Source organism: Carassius gibelio, chromosome B24 (assembly GCF_023724105.1).
Source record: "Carassius gibelio isolate Cgi1373 ecotype wild population from Czech Republic chromosome B24, carGib1.2-hapl.c, whole genome shotgun sequence".
In the NCBI taxonomy this organism is placed as follows: domain Eukaryota; kingdom Metazoa; phylum Chordata; class Actinopteri; order Cypriniformes; family Cyprinidae; genus Carassius; species Carassius gibelio.
In genome coordinates, this window is record NC_068419.1 from 1342599 (window position 1) to 1359316 (window position 16718).

At 39.8% G+C, this 16718-nt stretch overlaps 2 protein-coding genes across 6 annotated transcripts in view; both read left to right on the top strand.

The window, feature by feature from the left end:
- The first annotated feature begins 635 nt into the window (after positions 1 to 635).
- Positions 636 to 8512, top strand: LOC128012979 (tripartite motif-containing protein 16-like). Its single transcript, XM_052595637.1, has 8 exons — positions 636 to 698; positions 783 to 872; positions 1604 to 2168; positions 2373 to 2468; positions 2548 to 2784; positions 4829 to 4988; positions 5115 to 5162; positions 5385 to 8512. Exons 2-8 carry the CDS (start codon positions 862 to 864, stop codon positions 5906 to 5908), a joined length of 1641 nt encoding a protein of 546 aa, XP_052451597.1. The 5' UTR covers positions 636 to 698; positions 783 to 861; the 3' UTR covers positions 5909 to 8512.
- A 4337-nt stretch (positions 8513 to 12849) lies between these two features.
- The window catches only part of LOC128012978 (tripartite motif-containing protein 16), a 59989-nt gene continuing 56120 nt past the window's right edge, over positions 12850 to 16718 (top strand). For 4 of the 5 annotated variants that reach the window (XM_052595629.1, XM_052595625.1, XM_052595626.1 and 1 more), the window contains exon 1: positions 13242 to 13818. In XM_052595629.1, coding sequence (XP_052451589.1) covers positions 13246 to 13818 — 573 coding nt within the window. In that variant the 5' untranslated portion in view covers positions 13242 to 13245. Of the gene's footprint in view, positions 12935 to 13241; positions 13819 to 13885; positions 13982 to 14060; positions 14307 to 16718 lie in introns of those variants that run through there. The other variant, XM_052595630.1, reaches the window with a different exon arrangement.

Consider the following 16718-nt stretch of genomic DNA (forward strand, 5'->3'; position numbering starts at 1 on the left):
TTACTTGAGACTTGTCTGTCTTGACTCAGGACTTGACTCAAGACTTGAATGCAAAGACTTGAGACTTACCTGTCACTTGCAAAACAATGACTTGGTCCCAATTCTGCGTACAACTATTCAGGACTCTTGGACTCTTGTTTGCCAAAGAAAATATAGACTATTGTTTCATGACTTGTTAAACTTTTGCCTTATAAAACACTTATGGATTGTTCTTTTTTAGAAACTGTTGCTTTGATATAAAAAGTTAACTATCATGTTGGGTACAATCCGAAGGCTGAACAGTTACAAGAACTCTGGCACAACACAATATGTGTGAAACACAAAACAGACTGAAAGACTTGTGTTGAAAGAGAATGGTAATGTGGAGATGACTTTTTGTAGGTAAGTGTGTGATAGATCAAAATGGTAATTGAGAAATGTCATAATATAATCCAAAAAGGAACATGATTAAAAAGAGTTTTTAAAATGATAAAAAAGTTTAAAATAGTTTGTTCAAAACATGTAAATGGTAAGTTAGTTTGCATGGTTTCTTGTGGATCAGGGATCTATTAGTTAAACTAAGGTATGTTAGTGATTGATTAGTTTTGCCTGATGATACACTGGGGGGAGCTTTCGCGGGTTTTTCTCAGTCTGCATGAAGTTTCAGTAGAGAGAACACCGCTGGAGTTTGTTGTCATTAATATTTTCCCCCTTTTCAGGTAATATGAATAATGCTTGGTAAAAAGTGTAAAATAGATTAATGCATAATATTTCATTTTAACTGTTTTATGTGTTTAAATAAGTCATAACTGATGCACAGTAAAGAGCATTGGTAAGAGGGAGTGTAGCGACTCCATTTTGTGGACGGAAAGCACCAGATGCATGTGGAAATTGTAAGTTAACAAGTTAGACTTTGATGTTTAATGTGTAAATGAGTGTTTATTCTAAAATGAATTGTTTATTTGTGACTGGAATGTGTTTCTAATGGGAGAACAATGTAAAAGGATATAGAAGAAATAGACAGAGACAGTCTCTCTCTCTCTTTCTCTGTCTCTCTCACACACACACACACACATTTACATTAAGACATTTTCAGTATGTATACATGAGAAATGAGTAACTGAATAAAGGAATGGTCTAAAAAGTACATGTTATTTACAAGAGAAAATGTTTTGATTATTTCAAGTGTATCAGTTGATAGTTAACTATTTTTACAATTAGTCTTGTTACAGTATTAAAGTATAATAATTCTGGAACCTTAAAGAAACTGAGCAATGTTTTAAAAATGTGCTTTATTGGAATTTGTCTTATCGATCTGCATGAAGTTTCAGTAGATTTCAGTAGTTTCATATCATATTAATATTTCCCCATTTGTGTGATACAGTAATTTTGTAATAATTAGGATGCAGTTACTATGGCACTTTTTAAGGCTGTTGTCCTGCTTCTCTGTAACTTGCATTTTTTGTGTGTTTATCTAAAACTGACATCTAGTAGATATTTAATACAGACACGGCAGTTTTACACACATCACTCAAACACAGAAAGAGAATCACACGACTTAATGGAAAAAGAAAGTGAAAGTGTGACTGAGATGCCATGTGTTTGTGTCTCTGTATTCATGCAGTAAAATGGCAGAAGCCAGATTTTCTCAGGATGAGTTCAATTGTCCAGTGTGTCTGGATCTCCTCGAGGATCCAGTGAGCATCCAGTGTGGACACAGTTACTGTAAGAGCTGTATTACAGGCTGCTGGGATAAAGAGGATCAGATGAGAGTCTACAGCTGTCCTCAGTGCAGACAGACCTTCAGCCCAAGACCTATTTTAGCTAGAAACACCATGCTGGCTGAAGTGGTGAGGAAACTGAAGAAGAACAAACCTCCTGCTGACGCTGGAGCTGTGCAGTGTGACGTCTGTACTGGAGAAAAACACATAGCCGTCAAGTCCTGTCTGGTGTGTCAGGAATCTTACTGTCAAACTCATTTTGACCGTCATGAGGAATTTCATTCACGTAAGCCACACAAAGTGATTGAAGCCACTGGACGACTGCAGGAGATGATCTGCCAGAAACATGAGAAACATCTGGAGATGTACTGTATTACTGACCAACAATGCATTTGTGAGCTATGTACAAAATATGAGCATAAAGACCATGACACTGTATCAGCTGCAGCACAGAGGACAGAGAATCAGGTATTTAAAACTAGCGCTTAAACTTGTAGTGTGAAATAACCTTTAATATTCATGATAATTTGTGTTCAATAGTGGTAAACAATCAATCACCCTTTCTGGAATTTACAGCCATTAGTTATCAGTTCGATCTTTTCTGTATTCATCTTTTCAGATTATGATTTAGTGGCAGTAGTTTTCTGTGACTATCATCTGTTTGTCCTGCAGAAGCAGCTGAAGGACACTCAGAAGACGTTCCAGCAGAGAATCCAGCAGAGAGAGAAAGATCTCCAGCAGCTGAGAGAGACTGTGGAGTCTCATAAGGTGAGTCTGGAGAAGAAGAGAAGTTTGTCTCCGTCTCAGTTCAGACTCACTGAAGCTGAATCACTGTGTGTCCTAACAGCGCTCTGCACAGACAGCAGTGGAGGACAATGAGGTCTTTACAAAATGTTCCATTGAGAGAAGCTGCTTTGACCTGATACAGCTCCTGATTCCTGATATCAGAGATCAGGTAAAGGTTGCAGTGAGTCAAGCTGAAGGACGCCTGGAGAAAATGGAGAAGAAAATCAATGATCTGAGGAGGAGAGACACTGAGCTGGAGCAGCTTTCACACACACAGGATCACATCCAGTTCCTGCAGGTAACACAGATCTAGAAGAACAGGATCATAGTGGACTTGAGCAGATCCTGCTGTGACAGAGACTCACTATTCATGAGTGTCTTTTTAATATGTATACATTGCCTGCATGTTAAACTACACCATGAAGACCACAAACATGAAATGATGCTGTATATTAGCTCTCAGTCCCCACAAAGATTTCAGAATAAAATTAAAGGTGCTGAAAATGATTTGTTTTTAGCTGAAACTGTGTTCCTTGGTGAAATTGTTACATGCAGCATGACAACAGAGTAGTTGATCGAAGTGCAAGCTTTATTAAAGAGCAAAACAACACTCAGCAATGTGTGAGTGCATCATAAATAGTCCTCCTAATGGGAAGCAGATGTGTCCATAATCAGTTCAAAAGGAGTCCGAGATGAGACGGTCAAGGTAAGGGATGGAGATTCCTCTAGAGGAGCTCATGTGCACTCCAGCTGGAGATCATGATAGAGCCTTCCCCAAGACACGGCTTCTAGATGCTCCCCAAAGGGTCACAGGAGGAGGGCAGAGGCAAGGTCCCTGTGGAGGTGGATCGGTCTGCTAAGCAGGCGGAGCCGAAGACCACCAGAGCGGAGCTGAGGACTAAAAGGGTGGAACTGGTGGAGCTGAAGAGCAACAGGGCAGAGCTGAGGACCACTACTGAGCAGATGGGGCTGAAGATCCCTACAGTGTAGCTGATGACCACCAGGGTGGAGCTGATGGTGGTGAGGACCACTATGCAGCCGTAAAAGGACAGGCAGACAGTTCAAAGATGGCCTCCTTGGCTGTGACAGGACAAGCTGAGAGATCAGAGATGGCTCCACCCACAGAGGAGCTGAAGTAGACACCTTTGACTCGGGAGGAGCTGGAGCAGACTCCTGGACTTGAGCGAGCTTTGGATCAGACCCACAGACCGAAGCAGATTCATGGACTGGAGCAGGCTCAGAAGTAGTAGAGCAGTGTGTAGCCCAAACACAAAGGATGGCCATTACAGGGAGAACTGAGGATAGGGGAACAGCTTCCATGGTGGGACATCCATGATGGCTGGGAGCTCTGGCATGTCAGCAATCTTGGGAAGAGACTCTGGAGTGGTGGCAATCTTGTGAAGGGACTCTGGAGTGGTGGCCTGCAGGATGAGGTTCTGGAATAGCGTCCATGTTATGAACTGACTCAGGTGCCGGGACCAAAAGACAAGAAGGGGCTAAAAACACTGTAGTGGCAAGCATAATAACTTGACATATGGTGGTGATCTTGATGAGTCAAGTTCCATGGCCACCGGAGCTTGGTGAGTCCTGCCCCCCACCCTCCAAAAAAAATGTTTGGAAACAAAAAAAAGGGAAACATCATCCTCAACATCCCTCACAATGAAGGAAAACCCACATAAAAGCAGGGCTTTCTGACCAAGTGACCCTTGAAGACCATCACAAGTGAGTACCGGCAATTGTTTATTATGTCCATTTACAGAAAAAGACAATTATTGAAAAGTTCGGGAGATCATATACATATGCAATATCCAAAAAGACTTGAACGTGGTCCTCAAGGGAATGCATTCCCTGATAGAGGCAAACTAACCTGATTGCTGGGTCCATGATTTCACAAATTTCATGCAAAATCAAACACTGCATTAATTGCGGCATCTTGCATTTTTGACTGACATCCTGATGAGTCTGATTACTAATATACAGCATCGTGTTTTGAAGTTTCAGTGTCTTGAACTGCTCTGAAGTTGAAAATAACTGTCAACCTAATCATAGCCTTTGAGCTGCTCTACAATGAAAGTCTGTTGATGTGCTTAAGGATATTAATGCCCTTAGCAGATGTTTTATCCACATGGTTTCCTCGAAAGCTCAAAGATAGTGTAAGTGGCAAATACTAGAATCTGTTGCTCTAATGTGATTCAATGAATATGAGAAGAATGAAGCTGATGCTGTGAAAGTCCTGAGGTGAATTTCTGTGGATTGAGGTGAGGTGATGAGGAGATGATCTCTCAATTCAACAAGAGGTAAGTGTGGAGCTGATGAGTTTTATTTCTGTTTGTTTTCTGTAGAGTTTCCAGTCTCTCTCAGCTCCCCCTGAATCTACAAATGTACATGACGATCCTTTCAGATCTGTCTTCTCTTTTAATGACCTGAGAGAATCTGTCCATCAGCTGAGAGACAAACTGGAGGATTCCTGCAAAGAGGAGCTCAAGAAGATCTCAGACAGAGGTAAAGTCCTGGAGATCCATCTTCTCTCAGAAACCAGTCCATCATCATCTCATATCATGAAGAACATCATATTAGAAATGACTTAGAAATGGATAACACTGTTCATATCTGTTTTTTTTTCCACAGTCACATTCCCCAACATTGTTCCCAGGCCAATGAATGACTTCCTACAATGTAAGTCAGTAAGAAAACAAGTAGAAAAACTCACTGAATGTGTTCATGTTTATGTTTAATTTTCAAGAAGAGTTTCATAATTGATTATTCAGAGGATTTGCAAAGGATATCTGGATATCTGAACTGAGACACTGATGATAAACTGAACATGAAGAGTTCAGCTACATGAAAAGATCCAACAGATTCATAATTGCTGATTCTGATGTGTTTTATCTCCATCAGATTCCCGTCAGTTCACTCTGGATCTGAATACAGTGAATAAACACCTCCGTCTGTCTGAGAACAACAGAGTGATTACTGGCACTGGAAAAGTCCACTCTTATCCTGATCATCCAGACAGATTTGATTATTGGTATCAGGTGTTGTGTAGAGAGAGTGTGTGTGGACGCTGTTACTGGGAGCTGGAGTGGAGTGGGAATAATGGTGTGTATATATCAGTGTCATATAAGAGAATCAGCAGAAAGGGTAAGAGTAATGATTGTTTGTTTGGATGTAATGATCAGTCCTGGACTTTGGAATGCTCTCCTTCCATTAACTCATTCTCACACAATAACATACGGACTGATCTCCCTGTAAAGTCCATCAGCAGTAGAATAGGAGTGTTTGTAGATCACAGTGCAGGAACTCTGTCCTTCTACAGCGTCTCTGACACAATGAGCCTCATCCACACAGTCCAGACCACATTCACTCAGCCGCTCTATCCTGGGTTTGGTGTTTATAAAGAATCATCAGTGAAACTGTGTTGATGAATCAGATTAGAATTGACAAGAGATTCTACTCATAATGCTTTGAGCTGAATGATAAATCAATAATTCAATTCAATTACAATACAAATCGTTACAAAGCAACTTTACAGAAAATTATGTTTCTACAATATTTAGTAGTAGCTAGTAGTTTGTGCACGTTTGACAGGATTTTAGAAAAAAATAAAAAATAATAATAATACAAGACGTTGTCAGCTAGACGATGAACTATCAATATTAGTAATTAATAGTTATTATATGATGCAGTCACACATTTATCGATAATTGTTAGTTCTGTTTGTTGATTCAGGGTCAGCATCATCTGAGGTCCTCTGAGGGTCAGCATCATCTCTTCTCAGGTGTTCTGGATCCAGACTGGAGCTTGTGTAAATCCTAGTTACCACGGGATGAAGATCCAGAAGAAACAGAGAAACACATAGAGACATCATTAGCATAGCTGCTGATCCAACAAAGTAAAATTAGTTTAACCCAAGCTAATGAATAAAAATGCAACTTTGATCAGATGCAACTACACTCACAATTTAAAAGATAAATTATTCGTATGCTTGGCGAAAGAGATGTGTTTTTAATCTAGATTTAAACAGAGAGAGTGTGTCTGAAACCCGAACATTATCAGGAAGGCTATTCCAGAGTTTGGGAGCCAAATGTGAGAAAGCTCTACCTCCTTTAGTGGACTTTGCTATCCTAGGAATTACCAAAAGTCCAGCGTTTTGTGACCTTAGGGAGCGTGATGGGTTGTAGCGTGGTAGAAGGCTAGTTAGGTACGCAGGAGCTAAACCATTTAGGGCCTTATAGGTAAGTAATGAGCTGCTGCATTTTGGACTACCTGTAGCTTGTTTACTGAAGAAGCAGGACAACCACCTAGAAGTGCATTACAATAGTCCAGTCTAGAGGTCATGAATGCATGAACTAGCTTTTCTGCATCAGAAACAGATAACATGTTTCGTAGCTTGGCAATGTTTCTAAGATGGAAGAATGCAGTTTTTGTAACATTGGAAATATGGTTTTCAAAAGACAAATTGCTGTCTAATATAACACCCAGATTTCTGACTGTAGAGGAAGTAACAGTTCATCCGTCTAGTGTGCAGATTGTCCAATAATTAGTATCTCTGTCTTATCCAAATTTAATTGGAGAAAATTATTTGTTATCCAATCTTTTACATTTTTAACACACTCTGTTAGCTTAGATAATTGGGAAGTTTCATCTGGTCTCGTTGAGATATATAACTGAGTATCATCAGCATAGCAGTGGAAATTAATCCCGTATTTTCTAATAATATTACCAAGGGGCAACATGTATATTGAAAATAGAAGGGGACCTAGGACGGATCCTTGTGGCACTCCATATTTTACTGATGATAAATGAGATGATTCCCCGTTTAAATAAACAAAATGGTAGCGATCGGACAGGTAGGATCTAAACCATCTTAGAGCCTGCCCTTGAATACCTGTATAGTTTTGTAATCGATCTATGAGTATGTCATGATCTATTGTGTCGAACGCAGCACTAAGATCAAGTAAGACTAGAAATGAGATGCAGCCTTGATCAGACGCAAGGAGCAGGTCATTTGTAATTTTAACAAGTGCAGTTTCTGTGCTATGGTGGGGCCTGAAACCTGACCTCAAATTCTTCATACAGATCATTTTTATGCAGGAAGGTGCTCAATTGAGCAGACACTACTTTTTCTAAAATTTTAGACATAAATGGAAGATTTGAAATAGGTCTATAATTTGCCAGTACACTAGGATCTAGTTTTGGTTTCTTAATAAGAGGCTTGGTAACCGCCAGCTTGAATAGTTTTGGGACGTGACCTAAAGATAACGACGAGTTAATGATATTGAGAAGCGGTTCTTCGGCTACAGGTAACAGCTCTTTCAGTAATTTAGTGGGTACAGGATCTAATAAACATGTTGTTGGTTTAGATACAGTGATAAGTTTATTTAGCTCTTCCTGTCCTATGGTTGTAAAGCACTGCAGTTTATCTTTGGGTGCGATGGATGAAACTGAAGTGTTAGACGCTGTAGAATCTACATTCGCTATTGTATTTCTAATGTTATCTATTTTATCAGTGAAGAAATTCATAAAGTCATTTCTATTTAACATTGGTGGAATATTTGAATCAGGTGGCGTCTGGTAATTTGTTAACTTAGCCACTGTGCTAAATAAAAACCTTGGATTGTTTTGGTTATTTTCAATGAGTTTGTGTATGTGCTCTGCCCTAGCAGTTTTTAGAGCCTGTCTATAGTTGGACATACTGTTTTTCCATGCAATTCTAAAAACTTCTAAGTTTTTAGAATTGCATAATAACAGTAAGATGTTATAGTATTTTTTTTCTCTTCATGACATAAACACTGCAGTTGAACTTCTTTCACTGAAACATGTCAGAATAAATATCTGATAAGTTCCCTTATATAGACAGTGTGAGTACTGCTGTTTCTGTGGTCTTCTCATTTTCCATTTGTGTTGATTGAAATCAGACATTTAGTTTTTAATGTAGACACATCAGTTATTTTTATTTTTCCTATCAAAATTACCTATCAATTCAAATGATTACAGTCAATAAATGTTTTTCATGATTCACCTCATATAGCTCCAACACTTTTTTGGTGTTTTTTGTTCTTCTGTCCTCTGGTGTCACGAGTCGCTGATTTTATTTTCATGCATTTTTATTTGTGTGAGTGTGTGTGTGTGTGTGTGTGTGTGTGTTCAGTAGTTGCTTCACTCAGCTGACCTATCAGCAGTGCTGAGTAGTAACTGATTACAATCAGTCTGGATTACATAATCAGATAAAAAAAATTAAGAACTTGTAATTCGAGTATATCACATTTTAAAATGTTCATAGTTACTTCTAGTTACACTTTATTTTAAAGCTGCAGTCCATAAGGTTTTTTGGATAAAAATTATCCAAAATAAATAATTGAGCAATTAGTGTTTAAAACTATATCCTTACCTTAGCCCATTTCACAATAGTAAGCTTTTAATGTTTTCCAATTTGAGTGGCACTAGTAGGTTTTCATGGGGAATACTAGCATTCCACCATTCGTCTTTGCATCATTATGTCACATCTGTAAACAGAAAAAAATAACATATTGCTTTTGAGGATGGTGCAGGTGGCAGATTATTTATAGCCTTTTCTCACAGCAGCTAGAATAATTAAAGGATTAGTTCACCCAAAAATTAAATTTCTGCTGTGTTTTGAGTCTCGTGAAAACAATGTTTGTATACTGGAGCAAAGGAAGCAAAGTTTCCTTACTTTAGCAAAGGAAAACCAGTCTCCTCTTGATTTATATTGAAATTCTCTGACATTCTTTTTTACACATTCTTGTTATGTACTTCTAATAAGTAACCGTTATTTTGTTTTGATCTCTCTAGTGCATTTCCGCGTGCATCACTTCTGATCAGGGCATTCGCAAAGCCAAACGACATCCACCTGAAACTGCTTCCATTTACAACAGTGAGCGCAAGCTAGAGTCAAGTGATTATTACATTTTGAATATGGATATTTTTCTTACAAAATGCATCGAAGAGGCCTTTTTTTATGGATGGGCGCTTTTTATTTAACTTCTTTTGGACTGATGCATGCAACACCCACTAATTGGCATTAAACAGCTTGAAAGATCAAATACAATTTTTAATACATCTCATATACACCATGACACCTATGATGTTGTTAACATTAACCATTAAAAAAAAAAAATTAAGTGATCATTAGATTTAATCATCATTGGTAGCATGATTAATTGTAATGTTTTTTTGTTTTGTTTTTTTCTCAGTTGGTCAGAACTAAAATGGCAGACTTGTTACTTATTCAGATGACAATATCTCATACTATATACTTATTCTAGTAAATACAATAACTATGTAATAACTAGGTACTAACCCTGAACCTACCCCTAAACCTAACCCATGTAGTTACCTTGTGTTACCAGAACTTTCTTAGATAAATACACTACAATGTTAGAACACGTACTGTAAAATAAAGTGCAACCGAAAATTCTTATTTGGGGCATGCTTCAAAGACAAAGAATCTGTGATTCCTAAGTACGGTATCCACACTGGTAGATACAGTACTCCTTAAAACATTAGATTAAAATCTGTGCTGAGGAGCAGTACTGAAGCGTAAAAAATCAGTAAAAAAAAGTCTCTCACACGGCTCCAGGGGGTGAACAAAGGCCTCCTCGATGCATTTTGTAAGAAAAATATCCATATTCAAAATGTAATAATCACTTGACTCTAGCTTGCCACTCTAAATGGAAGCAGTTTCAGGTGGATGTCGTATGTGTTCGGCTTTGCGAATGCCCTGATCAGAAATGACGCACGCGGAAACACAGCGGAGAGATCAAAACAAAATAACAATTACTTATTAGAAGTACATAACAAGAATGTGTAAATATGATAATTCTGCAAATAACTGTAACTGCAGGTTCCAAACAGAGATGCCGACACAGAGGAAAAACTTACAGACTTTTACAGTGCAATTACACAGTTAAGTACTGAATATTATTAATTAACTATGTGTACTTACTATATTGTTAGGGTTTGGATTAAGCTTTGTGGGTTCGAGTCTCGGGCCGGCAATACCTTGGGTGCCGCAGCACAAATGGCTGCCCACTGCTCTGGGTGTGTGTTCATTGTGTGTGTGTGTTAGGGGTTGCACCGACTAATCGATAAGTCACTTGAACTCCAACAAATATCATAATTAAGGTATACAATGACACTGATCACAATATTACTCTGATGGGCCAGACTCTGACTGGTACAGTGCAGCTCGTCAAGAATGTTTTTTTATGCTAGTATGTCTGAGGTGCTAGCAAACCCTACCACTGTTGGGGTATGCCACATCCAGGAAGGGATGCAGCGATTAACTGGTTTCACAATTAACCACAACCTTTTATACTGCATACAGATGCGTCAGCTCAAGGCTTACGTGCAGTAATATGTTATTATTTTGGTATTATTTGCTTATTACTATTATTATTAGAAACTTTGTGTGATTGCTTATGAGTAGTTGTCGTCAGATGTAATAAGTGCAATCCTTCTGGCAATAGAAACTCAAGAAGGACCCAGCATCCCATGGTCAGTCTCATCTATTGAGACATGTCCAGCAGCTCGGACAATATCTCCATTGTCTGTAAATGAAATCAAAGGGGCTCAAATGAATGACCATGAATCATGTCTTGTATATGAATGCAAACTGTCTGGTACAAAACCAAAAGTGAAACTGCTCAAAACAGTCAGCCTAAAAACAAAATGCCTGTTTCACGAAGGGGGGAAACTCGCCATCAAGGAGGGTATCCTTTGCCTAGCCACTTACACCTGCACCCAGTTGGTCCTGCCGGAGATGGAATGATCTTGTGAGAGCTTCACAATCAAACGTGCCATCAAGGTACATATCGCACACTCTCACTCATCTGTGAACATTTCTTTTGCCAGTATATGCAGGCAGACATTGAGAACTATGCTTGTTCTCTATTAAAATGCTGGACAGTTACAAAAACTGTGGCACTACAAAATTTGTGTGAAACACATAAGGGACGGATAAAATTTTTGTTTAAATTATGCAAAGGAAAAGTTAGTTTTCGTGGTTTCTTGTGGATCTGTGATCTGTTAGTTAAACTAAGGTGTGTTGGTAATTGATTAGTTTTGCCTGATGATACACTAGGGGGAACTTTCGCGGGTTTTTCTCAATCTGCATTAAGTTTCAGTAGAGAGAACACCGCCGGAGTTTTGTGTCATTAATATTTCTGCCTTTTCAGGTAACAGGAATAATGCTTGTTAAAAAAATGTAAAATAGGTTGATGCATAATATTTCACTTTTTATAGTGGCTATTTTAAATGCTTTTTATGTGTTTGAATGAGTCAAAACTGATGCACAGTAAATGCATTGGTAAGAGTGTAGTGTGAGTGTGTAGCGGCTCCATTTTGTGCACGGAAAGCACCAGATGCACGTGGAAATAAGTCTTACAAAAAGTTAGACTTTGATGCTTTATGTGTAAATGAGTGTTTATTCTAAAATTAATTGTTTAGTTGTGCCAGAAATGTGTTTATAATGGGAGAACATATAAGAGAGTATTTTGATTATTTCAAGTGTATCAGTTGATAGTGATAGATGATTTTTTTACAATTAGTCTTGGTACAGTATTAAATTATAATAATTCTGGACCCTCAAAGAACACAAGCATTGTTGTGAAAATGTGATTAATTGCAATTTGTCTTATCAATATGCAAATAGTTTCAGTAGAGTAAATTCCACAGATGGAATTTTATTCAATATTAAATCCCCTTTTGCAGAGTATAATATAGTAATTCTGTAGTAATTAGGATGCAGTATTACTGTAGTTTTTAAGGGTGTTATCTTTCTTCCACCCTCTATTCTCACCTTGGCAGTATTATCGCCATTGGCTAGTACATTTTTTAGTTTACTTGCCAGAATAATATACTATTTTACATATATATGTACTAAACTACTAAATGATTCCACCAAATCAGCTTATCTTTGTGAAATGGCAGAGCTTCGTAAATATCTAAATGTACACTGTTAACATCAGTCAATCAAGCATTATATTATGATTATCAATATAGCACCATTTAGAACTAAAACTTGGTAACCATGTACATATACATATTTGTAATTTTAACTGAACTTAGGATTGGTGCTTAAGATATTGTTGGTCATATATAATAGTAATTATTTTTAAAAGATAATACAACTAATACTACTACTATTATTACAAACTGCTGGGTTCATGAATATTAATCATGTTGTCAGCGTTTGCTCGAAATGATTTGCTGAAATCAAAACAGGGACTGTAATAGATAAGCGTCAGCCAATGAGATCGTCGTTTGCGCAGTTAGTTAGCGCATTAGTATTCGAGAAACCGGCAGTATCTTAAATAATTCTAAATGAACTCTTTTTCTTTGACAGGGTGCTGCGCATCCATTGAGATAAAATAGCACAGAAAGCTTGAGGTAGAGTGAAACTCTGAAACACTGAGTCAGAGTTTTCGGTATGGGGAAATATATCAGTGCTAAATTTGCAATTAGCCTTCAACTCACGCACTGGCAAGTAAAATCTAAGAATTTATTAGCCAATGGCTAACGATAGAAATTATTTAGTCGAGTAAGATTTAGTGGCATATGCGAGTGATTTAGAGAGTGTTTGTCTGAGACTGACATCTAGTAGACATTTCATGCTTTACAGACTCACAGACACGCCTGTTTTACACATGTCACTCAAACACAGAACTTTTTCTTTTTGACTCGAGGGAAAGTGTGATTGAGGTGACGTGTGTTTGTGTCTCTGTATTCATGCAGTAAAATGGCAGGGGCCAGATTTTCTCAGGATGAGCTTTCGTGTCCAGTGTGTCTGGATCTCCTGAAGGATCCCGTGGCCATTCCCTGTGGACACAGTTACTGTAAGAGCTGTATTACAGACTGCTGGGATCAGGAGGATCAGAAGAGAGTCTACAGCTGTCCTCAGTGCAGACTGACCTTCAGTCCAAGACCTGCTTTATCTAGAAACACCATGCTGGCTGAACTGGTGGAGAAACTGAAGAAGACCAGACTCTCTGCTGACTGTGATGCTGGAGCTGGAGATGTGCAGTGTGACGTCTGTACTGGAAGAAAATACAAAGCCGTCAAGTCCTGTCTGGTGTGTCAGGAATCTTACTGTCAACTTCATTTTGACCGTCATGAGGAAGTTCATTCACGTAAGCCACACAAAGTGACTGATGCCACTGGACGACTGCAGGAGATGATCTGCCAGATACATGAGAAACATCTGGAGATGTACTGTATTACTGACCAACAATGCATTTGTGAGCTATGTACAAAATATGAACATAAAGACCATGACACTGTATCAGCTGCAGCACAGAGGACAGAGAATCAGGTATTCACATAATGATTAAGTGCCAGTGCTTTTTTTTAATACTGACTGTCATCTGTTCGTCCTGCAGAAGCAGCTGAAGGAGACACAGAAGACGTTCCAGCAGAGAATCCAGCAGGAAGAGAAAGATCTTCAGCAGCTGAAAGAGACTTTGGAGTCTCATAAGGTGAGTCTGGAGAAGAAGAGAAGTTTGTCTCCGTCTCAGTTCAGACTCACTGAAGCTGAATCACTGTGTTTCCTAACAGCGCTCTGCACAGACAGCAGTGGAGGACAGTGAGAGGATCTTTACTGAGCTCATCCGCTCCATTGAGAGACGCTGCTCTGGCCTGGTACAGCTCCTGATTCCTGATATCAAAAATCAGGAAAAGATTGCAGTGAGTCGAGCTGAAGAACAACTGGAGCGACTGGAGCAGGAGATCAATGATCTGAGGAGGAGAGACGCCGAGCTGGAGCACCTTTCACACACACAGGATCACATCCAGTTCCTGCAGGTAACACAGATCTAGAAGAACAGGATCATAGTGGACTTGAGCAGATCCCGCTGTGACAGAGACTCACAGAGAAACAGTTCATGAGTGTCTTATTTTATAATCATCAGAGTCTCATCAGATCATCTTCTTTTGAAAGAGGCACCACTTACAAATGGCTTTGAGCTCTGGAAATATCTTCGGAATCATTTCTCTGAGCTCTTTCTTCTGTAAGATATATTTAGCAGCAAAACACCCTAGCACTACCAACAATTCAAAACCTCACAAAACTATTTTTTACATATTCAAAATCAGATCAGGTGATTTTCAAAGCAGATAAAATGTTTTTTTATTTGCCTGCATGATAAATCTGACCATGAAGACCCCAAACATGAAGTGATGCTGCATATAAGCAATCATTCCCACAAGGATTTTGAGTTTTTAGCTGAAAATGTGTTCCTTAGTGATATTGTTATGGGTGGCATGATAACAGAATAGTGGATCCAAGTGCAAGCTTTATTAAAGAGTGTAATCAAAAAAAAGGGTCAACAGATCCAAATAACAGGTGTTGGTCAGGGTAGGCAGTAAATGATTACAATCCAGGGAACAATTCAAAGACAAAAACACAAAAGCAAGAAAACAAGGAAATACTTAGAAATATCCACTAACAGCCAAACAAAGCTTAGCAATGTGTGAGTGTGCGACTTAAATAGTCCTCCTAATGGGAAATAGATGTGTAAATAAGAACTTTCTAGACTGGGGTTTCTGGGAAATGGAGTCCAAGGTGAGAAGGTGAAGGTAAGGGATGGAAATTCCTCTAGAGGAGCTCATTGGCACTCCAGCTGGTGATCATGACAGGGTCCTCCCCAAGAATCAGCTTCCAGATGCTCCCCAAAGAATCACAGAATTCCAGGATGGAGGTGGCATGGAGGCGGAACAGGGGGAAGGATGGAGGGCAAGGTCCCTGTTGAGGTGGAGGACCTGGAGACTGAGTCAGAGTGGAATGAGCAGGTGGAGCCGAAGACCACTAGAGCGGAGCTAAGTCCGGATGGCATACCCCCAGAGGTGCTGAAGAACTGTGACTTTGATGACATCATTCTAGATTTCTGCAACCTTGCTCTGCTGCACAATCGGCTGCCTGATATGTGGTCTCTATCAAACATCGTGCCAGTGCCCAAATCCGGAGACCTCTCGAAGCCGGACAACTACCGAGGCATCAGCCTGACCTGTAGTATTGCAAAAATCTACAACCGCATGATTCTGAACAGGGTCCGGCAAGCAATCGACCCTCACCTGAGAGTAAATCAGAACGGCTTTCGAGAAGGGCGAACTGCTACATCCCAGATCTTGGCACTCAGGAGATTGATAGAGGAGGTGAGTTAGGACAACCTGACTGCAGTCCTATGTTTCATGGACTTCAAAAAGGCATTTGATTCGATTCACAGAGGTACGATGGTGAAGATCCTGAAGGTATACAGAATTCCTCCGAACCTACTCTGGGCAATAGAGTCTATGTATTCAAGAACAAGGGCCAGGGTGGTGACTCCAGATGGTAACAGCGAGGAGTTTGACATCCTGGCTGGAGTTATGCAAGGGGACACACTAGCCCCCTTCCTCTTCATCATAGTCCTTGATTATGCGCTCAAGAAGGCAATCATTGGGCGAGAGCAGGAACTTGGCTTCACGCTGACACCAAGGAAGTCAAGTCGACACCCGGCAGTAGTCTTGACAGACCTTGACTATGCAGATGACATCAGTCTGCTCTCATTGCTACTACTACACATGGTAGAGCTAGAGTGCACCAAGGTTGGCCTTAGGATAAATGCAAAGAAAACTGAGGTCATGGCCTACAACGTTCCACCAGAACATAAACCTCTGATAACAGCAGGAGACACTGTGCTGAAAGAAGTTGAGGACTTCAAATACCTGGGTGCATGGGGCAACTCAACTGAGCAAGATCTAAAAGTGAGGAAGGCACTTGCATGGAGGGCCCTGAACGGCATGAACAGTGTATGGAACTCCAACCTTTCCCGCCAAATCAAGCTCAGCTTCTTCTACGCGACGGTAGAGTCCATTCTCCTCTATGGCAGTGAATGCTGGACCCTGAATCCAACCTTAGAGAAGTCCATGGACGGGTGCTACACCAGGATGCTGTGTGCAGTGCTTAACATCAGCAAGAGTGAGCATGTAACCAACAAAATCCTGTATGAGGGAGTACCAAGAGTGAGCAATAAGATTGCTGTGAGGAGAATGAGACTTGCAGGACATTGCCGAAGGCATCGAGAGCTGCCAGCCAGCAAGCTGGTGCTATGGGAACCAACACATGGCCATCGGTCAAGAGGACGTCCCACGCTAACTTACGTGGACATACTCAAGAGGGATGCAGGAGCCCGGAGCAACAATGAACTGGCCAGATGCATGGAGAATCGGGATGAC